The 22,638-nt window shown below is 35.6% G+C and overlaps 1 protein-coding gene across 8 annotated transcripts in view; it reads right to left on the bottom strand.

The window, feature by feature from the left end:
• The window catches only part of LOC150100319 (poly(rC)-binding protein 3-like), an 874,229-nt gene that overhangs the window by 164,862 nt on the left and 686,729 nt on the right, over nucleotides 1–22,638 (bottom strand). For all 8 annotated transcript variants that reach the window (XR_016549294.1, XM_090403220.1, XM_090403223.1 and 5 more), the window contains one exon: nucleotides 15,331–15,450. Coding sequence is in view for 7 of the 8 variants with exons in the window: in XM_090403220.1 (XP_090259346.1) it covers nucleotides 15,331–15,450 (120 nt within the window). In the remaining variant the exon portion in view is untranslated. The remainder of the gene's footprint in view (nucleotides 1–15,330; nucleotides 15,451–22,638) is intronic.

The following is a 22,638-nucleotide window of genomic DNA, read 5'->3' as shown; positions in this document are numbered from 1 at the left end:
TGTGACTATCACTTTTTTTTTTTTTTTTTTGCTAATTATCTTAGTCGCCAATACATTTTATTCTCCCAGAACTTGATTCAAGATATTTTGTCAAACAGTTATTTTATAAGTTCATAAAAATCCGAATCTTAAAATAAATACAGTCTCCATCTGTTACAAATTGTTTTCTTTATTTTTTATTCAGAATCTTAGTTAGAAAATTAGTTCACAGATTGCGTGAAGGTTCGCTTTTTTACGATATTACCTTATAGATAATCATACATAAATCTTGAATCGTATCAAATAATGTATAATATTTATAACGTCATCTGTAGTTCTTTGCACTTCAACTTTCTTGGTTTCCTGGAATCGCTCATTACATATTGAAATGAATGGCTATTATGAAGTAAACTGTTATGTACATATTTTCTGCTAATTTTGATATTATGCAGCAATTTGAAGTAGCGATACTTTCCCTACAGTTTATCATTCGAAACATGTATAGGTGCATGCTTCAAAATGAAAATAGAATTAAAATTGTATTTCATCTTTGATGGCCCCCCCCCCCTTCCAAACTATCACACACACACACAAATACTGCTAGGTAACATGTGTGCACCTTCTTTTTATTTGAATTCGTTATTTTTCCAAAGTAACTGTACCAGATAACTTTTAATATTCCGATACTGAAATTAAATTGTGATTATTACAAATGAGCAAATTTTGTATATTTCCTCATTTATATTATTTCCCGATAAATATAAATCATTAAATTATGTGATATTGGGGAAATTAATGTTTAAAAAGCAGTGTCATCATACAAAAGCAATATAAGAATAAAATTAAAAAAAAAAAAATCTTAAAGAAATATTTTAAAAAATTTTTTCTTATATTGGGAAATTTTTTTCACATATATCCGTGATGAATTTTCATGTGATTAATTTTCCCCATGATTAATTTTCCCCATGATTAAATTTCCAGTGATGAATGGTCTCCACGATGAATTGTCGGCGATCAATTTTCCCGCGATGAACTGTCCAGACACAATTTTATGGGAATTTTCCAGGAGAGTTAATATCAGGAATGTTAATATCAGTAAAACAAGAATGACATTCTTGTTTAACAATGACATTGAAACAGGAAAGGTTCTAAAAGTGTGGAACAAGAGTAAAATTGGTCCACTTCATATAAAGTGAATGTGAAGACAGGCTTCAAATTACAGGCTGGTCTTTGTATCTTAGAGTTGTGGTTAAGATGGTCATGAGGTTTGGTGGGAGCTAGACTCCTAGAATGAGTCATAACGGCATGATTCTCAAGGAGGATTTGCTCGTGGGCTTTGCTAAGAAGTCATGTTTTAGCAACTCACTTAGATATTACAAATTATTTGTAATAGATATTACAATAATAAAATAATATAGATATTACAGATAATAAAACTTAGATATTACAAGATATTAAAGATGTAGTGAACAAAGAGCATGCATATCAGTGGCAGCCCGTACATAAGCACTGCGACACTGCAGCACCCCCAAGGAAAAAATTAAATTTTGTTTGTGTTTTATAAATAATAACAATGCTTACAACATTATATAAATACAGTACAACATGTTAAAGGTTACAGCTTATGTTCTGACATTGATTGAATAGTTAATAATTGGAATTGTTCAATTAACGCTTTAGATTACGAAACAAATGCACTGCGATCTAACGCCGATATTCATTTGCTCTTGTCATTGAACATTATGTCATTCCCAACTGTAACTGCTCAAACAGCAGTGTATTTTTAGTAAGCTTACGCGCCTTATTTCTGTGAGATATGAAATGTTTATTATTGGTGCATGTGCCTGGTGAACTATTTTTTGTAAATCAACATATAATTATTTATTTATTATAGATACAAGGCTGAATTATGACGAGTGTCATTGTTGAAAATATGAAAATAATAATATTTTTTCAATTATTGTTACACGAAACAAATGCACTGTGATCTAACGCCGATATTCGTTTGCACTTGTCATTGCTATTGATAAGAAACTTTTATTATTGGTGTTTGTTCGTGGTGAGGATGAAATATTTTTAATATTTTAATAAAGAAATTTTTAATATGTAAATTTATTTATTAATAAATTCGTTAACTGATTAGGAAAAAAAAGTGTTTTTTTTTTTTTTTTTGTATATGCAGCACCCTCACTTAAAATTTTCACCAGCCGCCACTGATGCATATATAATATATTTATATTTTACAAACACCTTTTATAGACTGCTACATGACATGTGTGTATTTAAATGGAAGCATATGAAATTAAATGAACAGATTGAGTTGGTAAGAAGAAGAATGGACTGTCTGAAAAGCATCAGAAAGTTGTGTGTGGGGAAAGCAGTATCTCCGAAGAGGAAAGTCAATTCCAATGTGCTGCAGAGGTCTATTTTTATAGCCACCATTTAATTTATATGTTAATAATATGAGGAAAGGTTTATTTGCAGCAGATGCTGCAAAGTTGGGGAGAGTTATGAGTGAAATGGATGTTGCTGGCTCTCCAGTAGGATCTGAACAGGACTGTGTATGATATGTATCAGGAAAAGTGTATGATTCTGAAATTTTAAAAGCAAGCATGAGATGCCAAATAATTGGTGAGATGTGCTTGAAGGTAGGGAAGGAAAAAGAAACAAGGGCTTGAAATTTATGGGCCCACATTTTGAGAACTGTGAAGATTCTTTAATCAAGCTGTATATGGACTATTCTGTACAGATTTGGTCAGTGGTTTTTTTTTTTTTTTTTTTTTTTTTTTTTTTTTTTGAGGAGAGGAAGAAATTGTGAAAAGAGTCCAGAGAAGAGTAACTGAGGAGATTGCATTAAGTCTGAAATGCTGGTTATGAAAACAAACAGAAAATTTCATCTACAGCTCCTGGGAGGGACAGAGGAAAGACAATTGTGAAATATATATAATTAGCTGGCGTGGATGGCTGGTTGGTGAGTAGACAGCATCTCCAGTCTTCAGCACAAGATAGGTTTCAAATTCCAATGGGAGCACAGGTGTTTACGAAATTATAGATAATAGATGATTTCCATCACTAAGCATTGAGATTACTACCACCGTGTTATTAGAAGATGAAAAAATTTCATGTTTAGTGTCTAGTGCAGTGTTTCAAAGGTGTGGCAAGTGTACCCCCAGGGTGCAAAAGTAGGTACAAAGCAGTTTTTTTTTTATTTGCTGTCATATTGTCATACATAAGTGAAAGGGCTGTTCTAGAATTAATTTTTCAATGAGTAAAAACTCCCAAAGAAGATTTAAAGTCTCTTAGTACACTTTGACTGTCCTCTGTTAGTGCATGTTTGGCACCATCACATTCCAACAGCAGTTCAAAACATTTGCATTTTTCTCTATGTTCACTGGGCATCTAGAGATGCTGTATGGTCACTCCAATGCTCGATGATGTTCCACACCAGGCCTCACCATGTAGTCCTGTTGTTTGCTATTCTGGCAGCCTCAACTCTCTGAAGATCAGTCACTCCACACATGCCATACATCCATCCATCTCATTGATGGTCTACCCCTGCCTCTTTTTCCAGGAACTATACCTTCTATTACTGTTTTGCATTTTTAAAAAGTTAAAATTCAAATAGTCCGAACCATCCAGGCAGGTCGAAACTCTATGTTAAAGTTCGTTAATTATTTCCTCCAAATCTACTGCATGTATATTGTATTTGTATAACTTTAAATGTATTTAATAATTTAAAAAAATTGAAACAGGTTTTTAATGTTATAAAAATAAATATCTTTTATATTATTTGGATTTGAATGAAATACTATTATAACTTTTCCCAAACTCCATTTGCTTCAGAGAGGTATGCTAGTGTTACTAAAAATTTAAAAGGGGTGCATAGGTACTGAAAGTTCTGGAAAAACTACTCTAGAGCATAGAGTTTATGGATTATCTAACCCTTAGCCTGCCCACAATACTGATATAATCTCACATAAAAAAAAATTGTTTACTGTATGTAACAATTAATATCAAAATAATTACTAAACAAAACTGTATCATATAGAAAAATTTGAATGAATATATATTCAATTAACAATTTACACCAATCTAGAATGGGGGGAAAAAAAGTGAAACATAATACTTTTAACTTTTTCAACAATTTCATTTGGTTTTGTTTTCTTTTCATGAACATAAAATATTATAATATAATGAGAAATAATTCTTCGGCATCATTCTGTTGCTTGTGTGATATTCTGTTGACTTGATTTTTACACTGTAGACTTTTTTTTTTTAATTATTAATATCAAAAGGTTCCTTTTTTTTCCCCCCTTGAACACTTGCCCATGTGGTACTGGGCATATGGCCAAGAAGAAAGAAGACACCTTTTGATATGTTTTTTTGAACAAGTTAAGGTTATACAGTCTTTAGGAAAATTTGTGTGAGGAAAACAATTTGAGACAATAGGAATTAGAAGTTATGAAAGAAGGAAATGAGAAGTTGGTTTGGTATTTCTGGAGCTGGCTAGTAGCTGCTTCTGTGTTCATGGATTTGAGGGGAAGTGGAGGGTAGTGTCAGCCAGAACAGCACACATGAAAATACCTACAGAAGTGACACAGAACAAAAACAGTATATCTAGGAGACAAGAACTGGAGCAAATCTTCAAAAGAAGGGTCACCAATTAACCAAATCACCCTTATCTGAACAGCATCAAGTATTTGTAAAGGTTTCGGTGCCACTACTCAGATATGTGAGAACATATTCTAGGAATGGATGAATTTGCAATTTTTACAGTATTAAGAGTTGCACAGGTGAGAGATAATGTCTTGAGTGGAAAAGCACACCTAATTTTTTGGATGTAGTGTGCTTATGCCAGGAGAGATAAGAAGTCAGTTGAAGAACAGATATGTGATTCTGCATGTGGGATATTATCAAAGTTGAAGGAAGAGGAAGTGCAGTCTTTCTTTATATTGTGTTTTGGTTGCATTGACAAGGTTCTGCTCACCATACTGAAATATAGGAGATGAAATCGTTTTGTTGATTGAGTTTACTTGCCCAAAAATTGTTGGAATAAGCAAAACATGTTTGGATAAGAACAATGTCCTTTTAGGAATAGAAATGGAAGTATGATGTTTTCTGTGAAGAGAGAAAGGACAAGAAGGGAGGGGAAGTTGCTGTTGATGACAGAGGACAAATTATGTTCACTCAAAGTGGAGATGAGAGATGTAAATAGTGGCAATGGTTTGAGTCGGTATGGTGTGAGATGGAAGGTGACAGGATATTTAGTTGAATATTGCTATAGGCCAGGAATTGTGGAGAGTAGCAATGAAGAAATGTATAAGAAACTTGGGTTAGTGAACAAGGCAAGGGTGATTATTATAAGTGATTTTAATTATGGCAGTATACACTGGAATGATGAGACAGCATTTGAGAATCAGGAAAATGAATTTCTTTAGAGAAAACTCAAGTCTCAGTCTTAGTCAGTGAGTGAAGGAAGGCACACGATGATCGAGAGTTTTAGATCTGATCATTTGATCAGATGATGTGATTGCGAGTGGGGATTTCACACTTACCACCAGTTGGTGAGACTGATCACGAAGCCATGCAGACTTTTGTGAGGAAAGGATATATGTGGAATTACAAGTGTAGTGATTATGAAAGTCTAGCGTGGAGCTATAACATAAATAAGATATTATCATTATCCCAAGACCCCATGGAGTCAAAGACTCATCTAGGATGTCCTTTTGTTATACACAGAGCACATCATACCGTGCCTTAAACACACTCAAATTCTCTGCAGACACCACACTTTCAGGCAAGGCATTCCAATCTTTCACAACTCTGCATGCAAAAAACCTGTTGCTCACACCTTCCTTATACAGCTTCCAGGGATGTCCTATGGTTCTCCCCTGATCTCCCACCGTTTGCTGTAAAACCTCTCCAACATATTGTATAATAACACCTTACTAATTTGTAGGTCTCTATCATATAACCCCTCTTTCTCCTATTCACTAGACTCTGCAAATTGCATCTTCTCAACCTTTCCTCATATTCGACACTCCAGAGATCAGATGGAGTGGTGAGGGCGAGAACATTCAATGAGTTTAAGGAGTGGTATGATAGCCTTTGTGTTTCTTGGGGGGACCTCCCCTCAATGAGTCTTGACAGACTTTGTGTTCTTAGGAAGGACCTCCCACGATGAGTCTTTTGACTCCATGGAGGCCTGAATAATAATAATAATAAAGTCATCTCTGGAACCTTACCAACATCTCTTCATCCTTTTCAAAACCAGGTGACCAAATCTGTGCACAAAAGTCAATGTGTAGCCTAATCAAAGCCTTATACAATAGAACAAGAATCTCCTTACCTCTACAAGTCAGTATCCTCCGCATCATTCCCAGAATTCCTTGTGTTGCCCTCACAATTTTGGCAATGTATTCCCTAAATTTCAGATCATTATCCACTGTCACCGCAAGATCTATTACTTCCTCCACCTCCAACAATATATCCCCCAAGCATAAATTCTACATCCCATCTTGTTTTCCAAATTTTAAAACCTTACATTTTGTAACATCGAACTCTCATCCCCATTTCTGTGCCCAGTCACTCAATTTATCCGATTCTTCTTGTAAGCCATAACATCTTCTCTACTCTTCATAGTTCGTCCCAACTTTGCATCATCTTCAAACAACTGAATATCATTAACATACAGGCTAAACAGCAATGGCCATAAAACAGACCCCTGAGGTACACCACTAGTGACTTTCCTCTTCCTGGATATTGCTCCACCACACACAACTTGCTGATACCTATCAGATAGCCAGTCTCCAATCCAATGTACTAATCTGATATCGAACCCCATCCGCTCTAGTTTGATTATCAACTTATCATGTGGTAATCTATCAAAAGCCTTTGCTAAATCTAAGTATACTACTGTGTATCCCTCTCCTCTGTTCAAGGAAGCCATCACCTTATTGTAATAAGTAAGTAGATTACTAAAGCATGACCTCCCTTTAGCACATCCATGCTGTCCATCAAAGGTAATTCGATTGTTGTCAACCCACTTTTGGATACTAGTTCTCACCAGCTTCTCCAACAACTTAACCACAACACCTGACACATAGATAGGCCTATAATGTGATGCTTGAGTTCTATCACCTATCTTATAAAGCAGCACAATCTTGCTCTCTTTTCACTCCTTTGGAACTCAACCCAGTGCAAGACTCATATTAAAAAAATATGTCAAGGCAGATGTCATCTCCCTGGCACATTCCTTCAGAATACATGGTGATATATTATCAAGTCCCACAGCCTTATTAACATCAAGTTTCCTCAATTCCCCCATACACCTCTTGCTCACTTACAGTCAGTCTCTCTTCTCCATTTTCAGCTGCTCTCAAGCTCTCCATGATGTCACATTCACAAGAATGAAAGAAATTTATGAACTGCTCATTAAATATCTCACTATATCTTCTGCAGTATATATATTCCTTATACCATTTTCTTCAATCAATATCATCTTTCCATAATTTTTTTTTTTTTTTTTTTTTTTTTTTTGCTGGCTACATATTGAAAGAACTCCCTAAGATTCTTTTGGTTTCATTAGCTAACTGCTGCTCATACCTCACTTTTGCTACCCTTACCAACCGAGTCACCCTCCTTGCCTGGTGTTAAGCAAGCAGAAGATAAATGCTGCATGGGAACTTACCAAAACATCAATGTGTGAATGTATTCTAAAAGTCAAAAGAATGAATGAAAGTAGTATGAAAATGGTAGAATGGTAACTGCTGCAGATGACATCATTGAGGAATTCAGTAAACAATTTCACCCTGATAAGGATGTTTCATCCTTATCAGGGTGAAATCATGAAAAACTCAAGTGTAGAGGACATAGGAGAGAATGGCTTAATTGTGAGGAAGCAGGAGGGAAGTATATGAGGAAATAAATAAGCTTCATGTCAATAACGTGATAAGATTTGATGACATGAAAGTAGTTGTCAAATATCTGAATAAAGGGATTAAGCGAGAAATTTGGAAGAAGAGAAGAGGATACTGTGGAAGCAGCACAAGATGAATAATGGTAGCAATCAATTGAAAGAGGATCATAAAGAGCAGGCTAGAAAGGTGACTCACAATTAGTAAGAACAGCAGAACTACAGTATGAGTAGAAATTAGAAAATCAGGCCAAATAAAAAAAAACCTTAGAGAGTTTTTCTGATATGTGGCAAGTAGAAGGGAAAATGATTATGCTAAGATGATGTTCTTCTTCTTCAACCTTCTGGTTCTGTCCACTGCTGGACGAAGGTCTTCCCCATGATTTTACAGATCACTCGGTTTTCTGCCTCTCCCATCCATCTCACTCCTGCAATTTGTTCCAGTTCATCTCTCCACCTTCTTCTTGGTCTTCCTCTTTGTCTTGCTCCATCCATTGGTCTCCACTCTGTTGTTTTTCTAGTCCATCTCCTGTCACTGCATCTGGCAATATGGCCAGATCATCTCCACTTAGCCTGTTTAATGTATTTTACAATATCCATGATACCTGCTTGAGATCTTATCCAGATATTTGTCTTCCTATCTCTTAATGTTATTTTTAGCATACTTCTTTCCATGCGATGTTGTGCTGTTCTCAGCTTTTTGTTTAGGGCTTCTGTTAAAGTCCATATTTCTCCTCCATATGTTAGGACAGGAAGTATGCACTAGTCGAAAGCTTTCCTTTTTAGACTCATAGGGATGTCACGTCTGAATATGTCTCTCATTTTCCCATAAGCCATCCATCCAAGGTGAATTCTTCGTTCAATCTCTTTTCTTTGGCACTCCTCAAAGGATAACAATTGGTCCAAATATACATATAAAGTAACTTGTTCTATTTCATGGTTTTCAACTTTGATAGTTCTATGGTTTATGTATTTATTCATCATTATTTTTGTTTTTTCTCTATTTATTTTTAATCCAATTTCTCTGGAGGCTTCATTTAGCTGATTTAGCCTTTCTCCCAGATCTTCAAGAATATCTGCTATCAGGAAAATATCATCTGCAAATTTCAGATGATGCAGCCTTTCTCCATTTATGTTTATTCCTTTTGTTTCCCAATCAAGGCTTCTAAAAACTTCCTCTAGTGTAGCTGTAAATAATTTGAGAAATATGGTGTCGCCTTGCAAGATGCCTTTTTGTATTGGAAACTTTTCACTGTTTTTATATAATTTAATTACAGAAGTTGCATTATCGTAAATATGTTTTAGTGTTTCAATATATGGTTTCTCAGTTCCCTGGGTTTCAAGTGCTTTTAGTTTTGCAGATGTTTTAACTGAATCAAATGCTTTTTCATAGTCTATATAGGCCAGACATAAGGGTTTATTGTATTCAATTGATTTTTCAATGAGCTGTCTTAATGTGTGAATATGGTCCAAAGTATTATAATTCTTTCTAAATCCAGCTTGTTCACAGGACTGCATTCCCTCTAGTTTAGATTTTATTCTATTATTTATAATTTTTGTGAAAACTTTATATATGGTAGGGAGTAGGCTTATAGGTCTGAAGTTTTTAATTTCTTCCTTATTGCCCTTTTTAAAAATTAATATTAGAAGTGAATTGTTCCAATTTTTTTGGAATTTTTCTCTGTTTTAGGCATTTATTAAAGAGTTTAGTCAGCTGTTTGATGACAGGGCTTCCTCCCAGTTTTAAGAAGTCTACCATAATTCCATCTTCTCCTGGGGCCTTTCCTTTATTTCTTGCAGTGCTATTTCCACTTCACCTTGTAAGATCTCAGGGGCATCATGTTCTTCCTCACTCGAGTTATCCATAGATCATTCTTGGATGTCCCGTTCTTTGTCTTCATAGAGTTCAGTATAAAATTCCTGAATTATTTTGATTATTGCATCTCTATTTTTTATAACTTCACCATTTTTTCCTCTTACAGCAGCTATTTCCTTTGTTCCAACTGATAATGTTCATCTTAGGACCTTCATATTACTATAGTTTTCTATTGTTTCTTTAATTTTCCTAGTATTACACGATCTAAGTTCATGTTTCATCCTTTTATGTATAGTTTTACAAATTTTCGCATATTCTATTTTATTGGTGTCATTCAAATCTCTTTTTTTCTTCATCAGATCTAAGGTTTCCTGTCTTAGTTTTTCCTCTCCTTGGTGCCTTTTTACACCTCCTATTTCTAGTGCACAATTCAAGATAGATTTTGTTAATATTTCATTAGCATCATCTATGGTAGTAGCTGTGTTTAACTTTTTTAGTTCATTTTTGAGTGATTCTCTATAAGCTTTTATTGTGGTAGAGGTTTTGTAGATTCACTAAATTGGACTTTTTTCCCATTTTTTGTTGATCCATACTTTTGCCCTTGCTAGTCTGTGGTCACTTCCTGTGTTAAATCTATTAAGCACTTCGGTATTATTTATTATATATCTTCTGTTGGAGAGGATGAAGTCTATTTCATTGTAAGTTTGTCCATTTGGGCTTCTCCAAGGCCATTTTTGGTTAATTTTCTTTAAAATCAACTGAAAATTATGAGGTTATTTGAGAAAATGACCTCATAATAAAGAGGTTATTTTCTTTTGCAAATTCAATAAGTCTTTCTCCTCTTTCATTCCTCTGTCCAAATCCAAATTTACCGATGGAGTTCAGATGGTCATCTCTGCTTCCAATTTTGGCATTAAAGTCACCCATTATAATTATGTAGAATTCTTTAGAATTATTTAATGTAGATTCTAATGTTTCATAGAAATCTTCTATCTCTTCATCTGGATGGTCCATAGTTGGGCATATACTTGTATAATTTTCAGTTGGTATCTTTTATTTATGAAGAGACTTAGTTCAGCTATTCTTGATGTTATTTTATTTACAAATAGGACATTGTCCTTGATTGTTTTATTTATTAGGAATCCTACACCACCGGTTGAGTTTCTGTCACATTCACAGTGGTAGAGTAGATGTCCATCTTTTAATCGCATGATAGTTTCTTCTTTCCTTCTTATCTCTGAAAGGCCCACAACGTCCAATTTTATATGTTCCAATTCCTTCATCAGTTCTTCCAATCTATCATCATCCCATAGAGATCTGCAGTTATATGTTCCTACTAATATTGTTCTATAATTGTGCACTGTAGGTGGACTCATTGTAGCTAGTGGAGACTATAGCATATTTTACGACCTAGACCCTCTGCCTAAGTCCAGGATGTGTCCCCTTTTAATGCTGGGCGATGGACAAGCCAGTATGTAATTTTCCTATTTTAATCATCATTTGCATTGTCTTCATGGGGAGGTATTTGGCCTTATAGCACCACGCTGGCCAGACAGGTTGTAAGATGATGTTAATGGATGAAAATGGTAGAATGGTACTGCTGCAGAACACATCATTGAGGTATACAGTGAACAATTTATAATTGTATTTAATCCTCATCAGGGTTAAAATCATGAAAAGCTTAAGTGTAGAGGAAATAGGCAAGGATGGATTACTTATGAGTGAGTAAGAAGTATATGAAGAAATAAATAGGCTTGATGTCAATAAGGTGATAGGATTTGGTGAAATATTACCATGTATATTAAGAGAACGTTTCATATAATTGGCAGCAGGATTCGCATTCCTGTTTAATAAGAGTCTTACAACAGCATGGAAAAAGGTAAAATTGATCCACTGGGTGGTGATAAGGCTGTGGCTATAAATCATAGGCCAATCAGTATATTTGGAGTTGTGGTTAAAGTACTAAAGAGATTGGTGAGAACCGGGATACAGAAATGGTTAATAACAGCAATATTTTCTGTGGTTGTCATCATGGGCTTGTTAAAGAGAGATTTTGTTTTACTAACTTACTTATGTACTATAACAAAGTGACAAATGTCTTGGACAAGGCAGATGCATATGCAGTAGTATACTTAGATTTTGCAAAAACTTTTGATAGACTGCCACATGAAAAACTGCTAAATAAACCGAAAGAAATCAGATTAGATAACAGAAAGTGAGTTGAATCAGTGACTGGTTGTCAAATAGGTATCAGATAGTTGTATATGGGGGTGCAGTGTCTCTCAAAGGAGGAGGGTCACAAGTGGTCTGCTGCAGGGATCTGTATCAGGGTCATTGTTGTTCAATTTGTATATATATTGATGATATTGGGATGTATATAACAGGTAGTATGCAGCTGTTTGCAGATGATGCAAAACTGGGGAGAACAATGTACAATCAAGGAGATGTTATGCCTTACAGAAGGACTTGAATAGATTGTATGAATGGGCATATAAGTGTTCATATAAGGTTCAACGTTGCAAAGTGTAAGGTTTTGAAATTTGATCAGCAATGATGGGATTCAAAGTATGCACTTGGTCAGGAAACTTTAAAGGAGGTAGAGGAAATGAGAGATATGTGAGTGGTGGTGAAGGACAAGGACCTGAAATTCATGGGCCCAGGGACATTGATATGCATAAATAAAGAAGTTATGATTCCATTTTATAAGGCATTAATAAGGCCTAATATTGATTACAGTACACGGATTTAGTCACCAGGTTTTCATAGTGAGAAGGATATGTTAGAGTTCAGAGAAGATTCAGAAATTTGGTCAGTGGACTTTGAAATGTGGAGTATGAAGGCAGACTGAAAGAATGTAAATAGCAAAGAGTCTCATAAATGGGAAAAGGAGGGGTGGGGTATGATTGAGACATAAGGTAGTCCTGAGCTCTTATCATGTTGATATGGAAGAAATTTTTTATAGAATGTGGGGGGGGGGGGAGAAGAACAAGAAATCATTCCTAGAAACTGCATAAGGAGGGTGTGAGCAGATCAGTGAGGAGTTGATTCTTTGCATGGAGAGTGGTTGGCGAGTGTTTGCATTATCTTCCACTCACCAACTTAAAGCATGGTGCTGAATGAGCTTTGTGTGTGTGTGTGTACCTCCCACGATGAGTCTCTGACTCTACGGAGGTTCGATGTTAATAATAATAATAATTGGGTAGATGAGCTGAGCTGACACAAGCAATGTATAACTACATACTAAGGGTTAAGCAAGTAAATAGAGTAGAAGTGAAATGGATGAACAGTGAAATCAAGAAAGCTGTGCTGGAAAAGAAAAGGCTATCAAGGAGGTACAAGACAGTTCGTGGTGATCAGATCCATGAGGGTATAAAGTGCATGGTAAAAAGGTGCAGTATGAGGAAGAGATTGGCTGGTCAGGCCAAGGTTAACTTAAGGGAATTTTTCTGCTATATGGTAAGCAACAGAAAGAATAATTATGGCAGGTTAATACTGGTAGATAGTCATGGCAGCAGAATAACAGTTGTAAAGGATATAGTGGCATTACTGAATGAGCACTTTATCAGCATATATCATACTGGTGCAAATGATGTGGTGCAGTATATAGAAGGGAAGCAAGTATTAGGAGAATTGGAAGTGAAAGAATCAGAGATGTATCAGGTGTTGATTGGGTTAGGTGATAATAAGGCTGTGGGAATGGGTGACATATCACCACATATTCTTAAGGAATGTGCACCACAGTTGGCTATGCCCTTGACCTGGTTATTTAATGAAGGTCTTGCAGTTGGTAGGGTTCCTAGAGAGTGGAAAGAATGCAAAATAGCACCACTCCACAAGCATGGTTCTAGGACAGAAGTTTCAGTTATAGACCACTCAGTATAACTGCAATTGCAGTCAAGGTGTTGGAGAGATTGGTTAGGAATAGAATACACGATTGGGTTGAAGGACATAGCATTCTTTATTATGATCAACACGGATCTGTAAAGGGTAGGTCCTATTTTAGCAATTTACTTGCATTTTATGATAGGGTAATGAGTGTGTTAGATAAGGAAGAATCATATACAATGATATTCATGGACTTTGCAAAAACATTTCATAGATTATCATATGATAAGTTGGTGTTCAAGTGCAGAGGATGGGAGTAGATAGTATATTGTTTAATGGATTGGAAAGTGGCTCTCTGAACAATACCAGCAGATTGTGTATGATGGAGAAGTTTCAAAAAAAGGAGGGTGACCAGGGGCATGCCCAGAGTTGTTCTTGGGACCCTGCTGTTTAACTTGTTTGTAAATGATATATCATGTGGACTGATTGGGGATCATCAGTTTTCTGCTGATGATGCAAAGTTGGGGAGAATTATAAGTAGCACTGCTGATGTTAATTCCCTTCAGAAAGATTTGAATAGACTTTTGACTTGAACAAAGGCATGGAGTTATAGCTTTAATATTAATAAGTGCAGGGTGTTGCAATTTGGAGTGCAGAAATGGCTGTGTACTATATCGATGGTGTCATAATGCAGGAAGTGTATGAGATTAGAGATTTAGGAGTGATGGTTGACAATACTGAAGTTTAGAGGGCATATTGCTAATGTTGCAAAGCCTGCACATTGTAGTGTTGCTATGATAAGAAGTACTCTAACATGTAGGGATAAGGAAGTATTTGTCCCACTGTATAAAGCACTGGTCAGACCACACTTAGACTTTTGTGCTCAAATCTAGTCACTTGGTTTTTCAGTGTGATGTGGAAACATTGGAGAGGGTCTAGAGAAAAGTAACTAAGACAATATCAGAACTTTAGAACGCTAGCTATGGAGAGAGTTTAAAGAAATGTGGATTGCAGGAAAAGTGGTGATACGATAGAGACATTTACATTAGTGAGAGGATTTTATTGGATTAATCCAGATGAGATTATAAAAAGAGTAGAAGGTGAGAGGGGGAAAGCAAAGGTCGTTTTTATTATTTTCTTTCCTTCTCTAAGGAAACTAATTATGTAATTATAAACTGCAAAGAACAAAATCACTATGAAACATCAGTAAAATCCAAAAATTATTCTCAGCAGTAATTTACAATAATAAATACCTTAAGATAGATTAACAGTATTATAATTTTGATTGCCTTTAAGTAGATTTAATAAAATACAACAAAGAAATAGAAATTTGTTTATTTTCATATACTCTGAATGACTTGCAAAACTTTTGAAGTTTCAAAGGCAAACATTATTTTTCTATCTGGTATAAAAGGATATACTAAGTAGGTTCTTTCTTCTGCCTAGTTAATAAACTTAACAGGAACTCTTAGTATTTTTTTTTTTGCAACTCTAAATCATGGATAGCTTTCCATATATATTATTCTTTACTGAAAGAATAATGAAGTGAAAAAATTTTGGCTAACATGATACTTTACATAACAGTTAATGATTAATATTATTCTAAATATAATGTAATGAGTTTTGAAAATCTGTTGAGAATGTAATGTATCTTCAGTAGTTCTTAAAAACATAGTAATGTACATAAGATTATGTATTTAATACAGCAATACAATAAAATACTGTACATAACAACACTTTAAAATTATAAATAACATATATATATAAAATTATATAATATGTATGTTATACTAACCTTGTGTTAATGAGGTACTGAGCAAGATTAATAGCCTCTGGCGTTCCAGAGATTGTCACAGTTCTATCTTTAGAGCCTTCTTCAGAATTTGAAATTTTAATTGTTGCACCTGAGAGCTGTCTATAGAATAAAATAACACATGAAATTTCCATGCCGATATCAAGTTTGATTTCAGTGAAGTATTTTTAATTAATACAAATGAAAAAAATTGCATAGTAAAACACAGTGTAAAGGTAAAGAGCATTTTCTTTATTTTTTATTTACACTTTTAAATATAATTTCATATTATTTAAGCTGCAGTTATTTACTTATCTCGTTATCCAACTGTTTAGGATAGGTTGGAGATACTCATGATATTGCAAAAAACTTCAATATGAGCAATAAAAGTAAATGGATATCTTCTGTCCATCGGTGTAATACAAGAAAGTGTAAGAGAAGTGCTAGTGTATATTCTTATGGCTGAATGAAGATGATATACTAAACAGAAATACAAATAGAAGGGTACAGTGTTTTTTGGAAGGATAGAAAGGACAAGAAGTGAGGGGAGGAGGAGTGCTGCTGATGATAGCAAGGGAATTATGTCCACATAAAGTAGACATAAGGTATCACAGAAAAAACAACATCTCGGTTGGATGATTTTTTGAAGACCAACGAGGAGAACTCACCAGAAATGCTTTGGGAAGGAGTCAAGGTAATAATACAGGATACAGCCAAGAAGTAACTCATCCCAATAAGAAGATCAAGAGACCCATGGATATCAAATTCAACATAAGAACTAATCAAAAGAAAGCAGTTGGAAAAACAAGTGACACAGTGACTGAAGAATATAAGAAATTACATACAGAAATCAGAAAAGCCATCAAGCAGGACAAGGAAAAGTTCTCTACTAATAAATGTGAAGAGATAGAGTTACATATGAGGAGGCACAATTATAAAAGGATGTTTAATTTAGTTCATGATCTAAAGCACAAGTTTAAGCCCAAATTGAATGTCATCAAAGGCAGGAATGGAGCATTCTAACAGAAGAATTTGAAATCAAAACAAATGGAAAGAATACTGTGAGGAATTGTACAATAGAGTGGATAAAGAAAATTTGGAGGAGTCCTCTCACCAGGAAAATTCCAGTTTGGAACCTCCTCCATTTAGGCATGAAGTTGAAAGAGGTTAAGCAGCTTAACAGTAATAAGTCCCCAAGTGCAGATGGAATTCCAGCAGAGTTAATTAAGGTCACAGGGGGATGGGAGGATAAGAGTTTCATAGATTGATTACAAGCATATGGGAGACAGGATCACGGTCTAGAGACTGGAAGAAGTCAGTTTTCATACCACTACATAAGAAGGAAGATATAAAGGCTTGCAAACTAGAATTATTAGTTTAATATCTCATGCAAGTGATCATGCTAAATAGGATTGAGGCCAAAGTTGAGGCAGAGATGCCTGAGGAATAAGCAGGTTTTAGGAAAGGTAATGGCACCAGAGATCAGATCCTTTGCCTAAGACAGATCATAGAAAAATATAAAGAATTCAGAATCCCTCTGGTAATGTGTTTCTTAGGCTACTCTAAAGCTTCTGTGTTCAGCATGAAACTGTGGGGAAGTAATGAAAAGAATGGGTTTTTCTCAACACATTATCAGGTCGAAAGCCAACTTGTATAGGGAGCAAGAAGCCATGGTAAGAACAGGTATTGGATTGACTGACTGGCTTCAAGTTGGAAAAGGAGTTAGGCAAAGATGTTTACTTTCTCCTCACTTGTTTAGTATATATGCAGAGGACATCATGCAGGAAACATTGGATAAGCTCAAGATAGGAATTAGGATAGGTGGTAGACTGATCAGTAATCTGAGCTATGCTGATGATACTGTACTCCTCTAATGACAAGGAAGAACTAGGACAAATTCTTGATAATGTTAACAAGATCAGCAACAATAGAGAACTTCAACTCAATCTTAGCAAGACCAAGATTATGGTTCTCAAAGGAAATACCAACAGGGAAGCTCTTGAGAAACAAGTGTACCTTAATAGAGAAAGAATTGAGGAAGTCAGCAAGTTTGAGTACCTGGGATCCATTATTAATGTGAAGAATTGCTGTTCAGAAGATGTCAGAAGAAGAATAGGAATGGCTAAAACAACAGTCTGAGACTTGTCTAAAATCTGGAAGGATGGATCTATCTCCATGGGAACAAAGTTGAGGATTTTGAATGCAGTTGTTTTTCCAACAGTGACTTACGGACGTGAGACTTGGAACCCAAAGAAGTCAGATAAAAAAAAGAATAGCTGCTTTTGAGATGTGAAGTGTTACAAGGCTGTTGAGGATATCATATACTGAAAAGTGTACAAATGAATGGGTGCTAGAAAAGATTAGGACTTTAAGGCTCCTTAAGGATATTGACAGAAGAAAGTTAAAATATTTTGGACACACTGAAAGGATGGAAGGAGAACTTCTCAGATAGTAATGGAAGGTAAAGTTCCTGGAAAAAGAGGAAGCGGTAGACCATCAATGAGATGGATGAATGGACTACCCCTGGAGTGATTGATCTTTAGTGAGTTGAAGCTGCCAGAAAGCATACAACAGGACTATATGGTGAGGCCTGGTGTGGCACATCACTGAGCATCAGAGTGACCATACAGCATCTATGGATACCCAGTGAACATATGGATAGATGGATGGATAAGGTAGACATGAAAGAGGGAAATAGCAGCAATAGTTTTGAGGCAGTGTGGTGTAAGGTGGAGGTTGAGAGGAAATGATATTTAGTTGGATGTTACTACAGGCCAGGGAATGTGGAACAAAGAGATAAAGAAATGTATAAGCAACTTGGATTAGTGAACAAGGGAAGAGTGATTATTATAGGTGATTTTAATTTTGGCAGTATAAATTGGAATGAAGAGACAGTATTTGAGAATAAGGAAAATGAATTTCTCGAGTTATTGAGAGACAACTATTCTCAAGCAGTGCATAAAGGAGTGCAAAAAGTATTCCTTTTGTTCATTGAGAAGAACAAAAGGAATACTTTTGTTCTTCTCAAGGAACAAAAGTATTAGATCGGATAATTTCATCACAGGATGTGTTTGTGAGTGCGGTTATGTATTTCCCTCCAGTCAGTGAGAGTGATCACCATGGTTGTGATAGCCATATGAAGACTTCTGTGAGAAAAGTATATATGTGAAAGCACAAGACTGGTGATTAAGAGAAGCTTTGGAGCCAGCTTGGAGTTATAGCATGGAATAAGGAGGTTGAACCATAATACTGTGCATGTTTGTTAGTGTAATTTCTTTAACATTACTAATGTAGTAAATGTATTTCTGTAATTTATTGGTAGCGTTACTAACTCTCTGAGCACATTTCCGTAAACTTTTTTGGTTTGCAATTGTCGTAACTGCACTACATATGTTTATGATTTAGTTTTCTTCCTTACACAGAGAGGGTAATTGTTCACTGTGAGAAAAGAAATGTGTGTACTTTGCTAGAAACGAAAGTAAGAAGGATGCACTGAGAAGTGCAAAATGTGCAGAAAACGCGTTTTGTGCTTTTTATGTGGTCTGCCCTACAAAATGCATATGTGATGTCCTGATTGCCAGTTAGGGTTGTGTGCTTCACCATGCTTCAAAATCTACCATACAATTAGAAACTTCTGAAAAAATATCACTAAATGTAGGTATAAAAATCATTTATTAGGTAATATTCTCCTTAGTAAATCACTGACAGGTTTTTGTATAAAAATTGTAAATAAATACTTAAAAAAAAAAGCTCTTGTAAAAGCTCTCTGGTCAATTTATTTTTATGAAACTTTCATAGTTTCTACATTTGGGTTTGAATCTAATATCCACTTTATTTATGTAATAATGTAAATAAATACTTTTTTTATATACCTTGTTAATGAAGCAGTAATGAAAAAAAAAAAAAACACCTTGGATTACAGTACCCGAAACTGGAACATAACAGTCAAAGCGTTAAGTATCAAATCTGGAAAAAGAAGAAGCCAATTTGGAGACAGCACAAAATGAATAATGGTAATAACATTTATATTGGAGTATAATGTTTAGGACCATTGCTGTTTAACCTGTATGTTGATGATATTGGGGAAGATTTGAATGGGGATATTCAGTTGTTTGTAGATGATGCAAAGTTGGGAAGAACAATGAGGAGTGGAGAAGATGTTGTAGCCTTACAAGAAGACTTGAATAGACTGAATGAATGGGCAAAACATGGGGATGCCACTTAAATGTTGTGAAATAAGGTGTTAAAATTTGGAAAACAAAGAAGATGGGATGAAGAATTTACTCTTGGTGGGAATATATTGTTTGGAGGTAAAGGAAATAAGAGATTCTGGGGTGATGGTGGATAAGGATCTAAAATTTAGAGGACATATTGCCAAAATTGTAAGGACAATGCAACAAATTCTGACAATGATGCAGAGGACACAGACTTGTAGAAGTAAGGAGATTCTAGTTCTATTGTATAAGGCCTTGAGTAGGACACATATGAACTACTGTGCACAGATTTGGTCACCTGGTTTTCAAAAGGACGAAAGATGTTGGAAAGGGTCTATATGCAATTAACTAAAGTATCATCTAATCTGTGGAATGCTGAATATGAAAAACGGTTTAGAAGATGCAATTTACAGAGTCTATTGTATAGGATAGAGACAGACAAGTTGGTAATGGGTTGTTATAGGATTAATGCAGAAGAGGTTTTTCATAAAATGGTGGGGAGAGCTTGAACAAGGGAATGAGAAGAAGGTTTATTTTGCATGGCAAGTTGTGAATGATTATAATGCATTGCCTGAGAGTGTGGTATCTGCAGAGAATTTGAATATATTTAAGGCACGGTATGATGAGTTGTGTATATGACAAAAGGACCTCCCACATGGACTCTTTGACTTCATGGGGATGATAATAATAATAAAAATAATGAGCTGGCCAGGAGAGTGACTCGATTGAAGGATAGTAGAAGTGCAATGCAAGCAGAAATTAACAAATCAAGTCAAGAAAAACCGTGGAAGTTTTTTCGATATGTGGCAAATAGTAAGAATAATGATTATGGTAAGATGATGTTAATGGATGAAAGTGGGAGATTGGTAACTGCTGCAGAGGATACAGTCAAGGTATTCAGTGAGCAGTTCATCAGGATGTTTCATCCTTAGTGTGAAATCAGAAGCTGATGTGTAGAAAATAAAATGAGAGAAAACTTAACGACGAGTAAGCAAGAAGTAAATGAAGAGTTAATCAAACTAGATGTCAATAAGACAACTAGACTTGATCACACATCATGTTTCTTAAGGAAATGTTACAGGGAGTTAGCTTCAGCCTTGTTGTACCTGTTTCACAAGTTCCAAAGAAGTGGATGGAAGGCAAAATTGTTCCACTTCACAAAGGTAGTGATAAAGCAACAGATTATAGGCCAATTTGTATATTGGCCTATAATCTGTTGCTTTATTGGAGAGGATGGTGAGGGCCTGCATACAAAAGTCAGTTGATAACAGTGGTATTCTTTGTGCTTGTCAGCATGGGGTTGATAAAGGGAGGTCATGTGTTACCAATTTGCTTATGTACAATGAAAAGGTGAAGAATATATTGGACAATGGAGATGCATATATGTTGGTATACTCAGATTTTCCGAAGGCTTTTGATAGATTAATACGCCACAAGTTGGTGATTAAACTGAAGCAGATGGGATTGCATAACAGACTAGTGAGTTGAATAGGTGACTGCCAATCAGATAGGTATCAGCAAGATGGGGTGGCACTATCCTGAAGAGAAAAGTAACCAGTGGTGTGTACTACAAGGGTGTGCTTTGGGACCATTGTTGTTTATTTTGTATACTGGGTTGGATGATGTAAAACTATAGAGAGAGAGAGATGAGGAATCAAGCAGATGTCTTACAGGAGGACTTAGATAGCATGTATTGGTGTTAACAGGATGGAACTTTCAATTAAATGTTGCAAAGCGTAAGTTTCTGAAATTTGGTAGGCAACAACAGCATGCAAAGTATACATTTGGTGGAGAAAGACAAAGACTTTGGAGTGGTGGACAAGGATCTGAAATTCAGATGTCAAGTTGCAGAAGTTGAGAAGTCATCACAACAGATTATAGCAATGATGTGGAGGACCTTAATGTGCAGATATAAAGAGGTTCTGGTTCTATTGTATAAGTCAATATGGATTATTGTGCACAGATTTGCTCCCCTGTTTTTCATGGTGATGAGGATATGTTCGAAAGGATCAAGAGAACACTGACTAAGGTCGTAACTGGCCTTTGTAATGGGAGATATGAGAACAGATTGAGGGAATGCAGTTTGCAAAGCCTCTTACCAACTTGCACATCTCTATCGTATCATCCCGTCGTCCTCCTATCCGCTAGAATGTAAACTGCATGTACTCAACCTTTCTTCATATTTAACACTCCAGAAATTGGAAACTATCTTAGTCAATCACCTCTGGACTGTTTCCAACATCTCTTCATTCTTTTGAAAATCAGGTGACCAAATCTATGCTCAGTAGTCCATAGTGGCCTAATCCAAGTCTTATACAATAGAACCAGAATTTAATTACTTCTACAAGTCAGTGTCTTCTGCATAATTGCCAGAATTCGTTGCATTGTTCACATAATTTTGGCAATGTGTCCTCTAAATTTTAGATCCTTATCCACTATCACCCCAAGATCTTTTATTTCCCTCACCTTTAACAATATATCGCACACCAAGTGTAAATCTACACTTATAATTCTACATCCTATCTTCATTTTTCAAATTTTAAAACCTTACATTTCTCAATATTGAACTGGCATCTCCCACTCCTGTGCACATTCACTCAGCCTATCCAAGTCTTCTTGTAAGAACACAACACCTGCTTTACTCCTCATAGTTCTTCCAACTTGTATCATCTCCGAACAACTATATCCCCATTCAAGTCTTCCCCTAATATCATTAGCATACAGGCTAAACAGCAGTGGCCCTGAAACATACTCTTAGAACACCACTAGTGACCTTTCTCTTACAGGACAGACAATCTCCCATCCAATGTTTAATATCCAACATAGCGTTAGATATTAACGTTATACCCCCCCCCCCCCCCAATACATCATTCCTAACAAACCATCACTAACGCAGGGTTATGACCATTCTGAATCCTGGGTGTTATGGCCTGTGCTGTGCGACCATCTAGGGCATATATCCGATCATTTTGGCATTTAAATGACTCTTCATTGGTGATAATCATCTCATCTGTGAAGAGGATATCTCTGTGTTTGTTATTTTTGTACCGCCGGAGAGGTACCTTTGATTTTATTACCCTCTGCTGCATAAGTTGCG

This window comes from Typopeltis vanoorti, chromosome 13 (genome assembly GCF_054136105.1).
Source record: "Typopeltis vanoorti isolate ZY-2024b chromosome 13, IOZ_Tvanoo_1.0, whole genome shotgun sequence".
NCBI classification, from domain to species: Eukaryota; Metazoa; Arthropoda; class Arachnida; order Uropygi; family Thelyphonidae; genus Typopeltis; species Typopeltis vanoorti.
The sequence above is the reverse complement of the archived record's forward strand: the minus strand, read 5'-3'. Positions and strand labels throughout refer to the sequence as shown.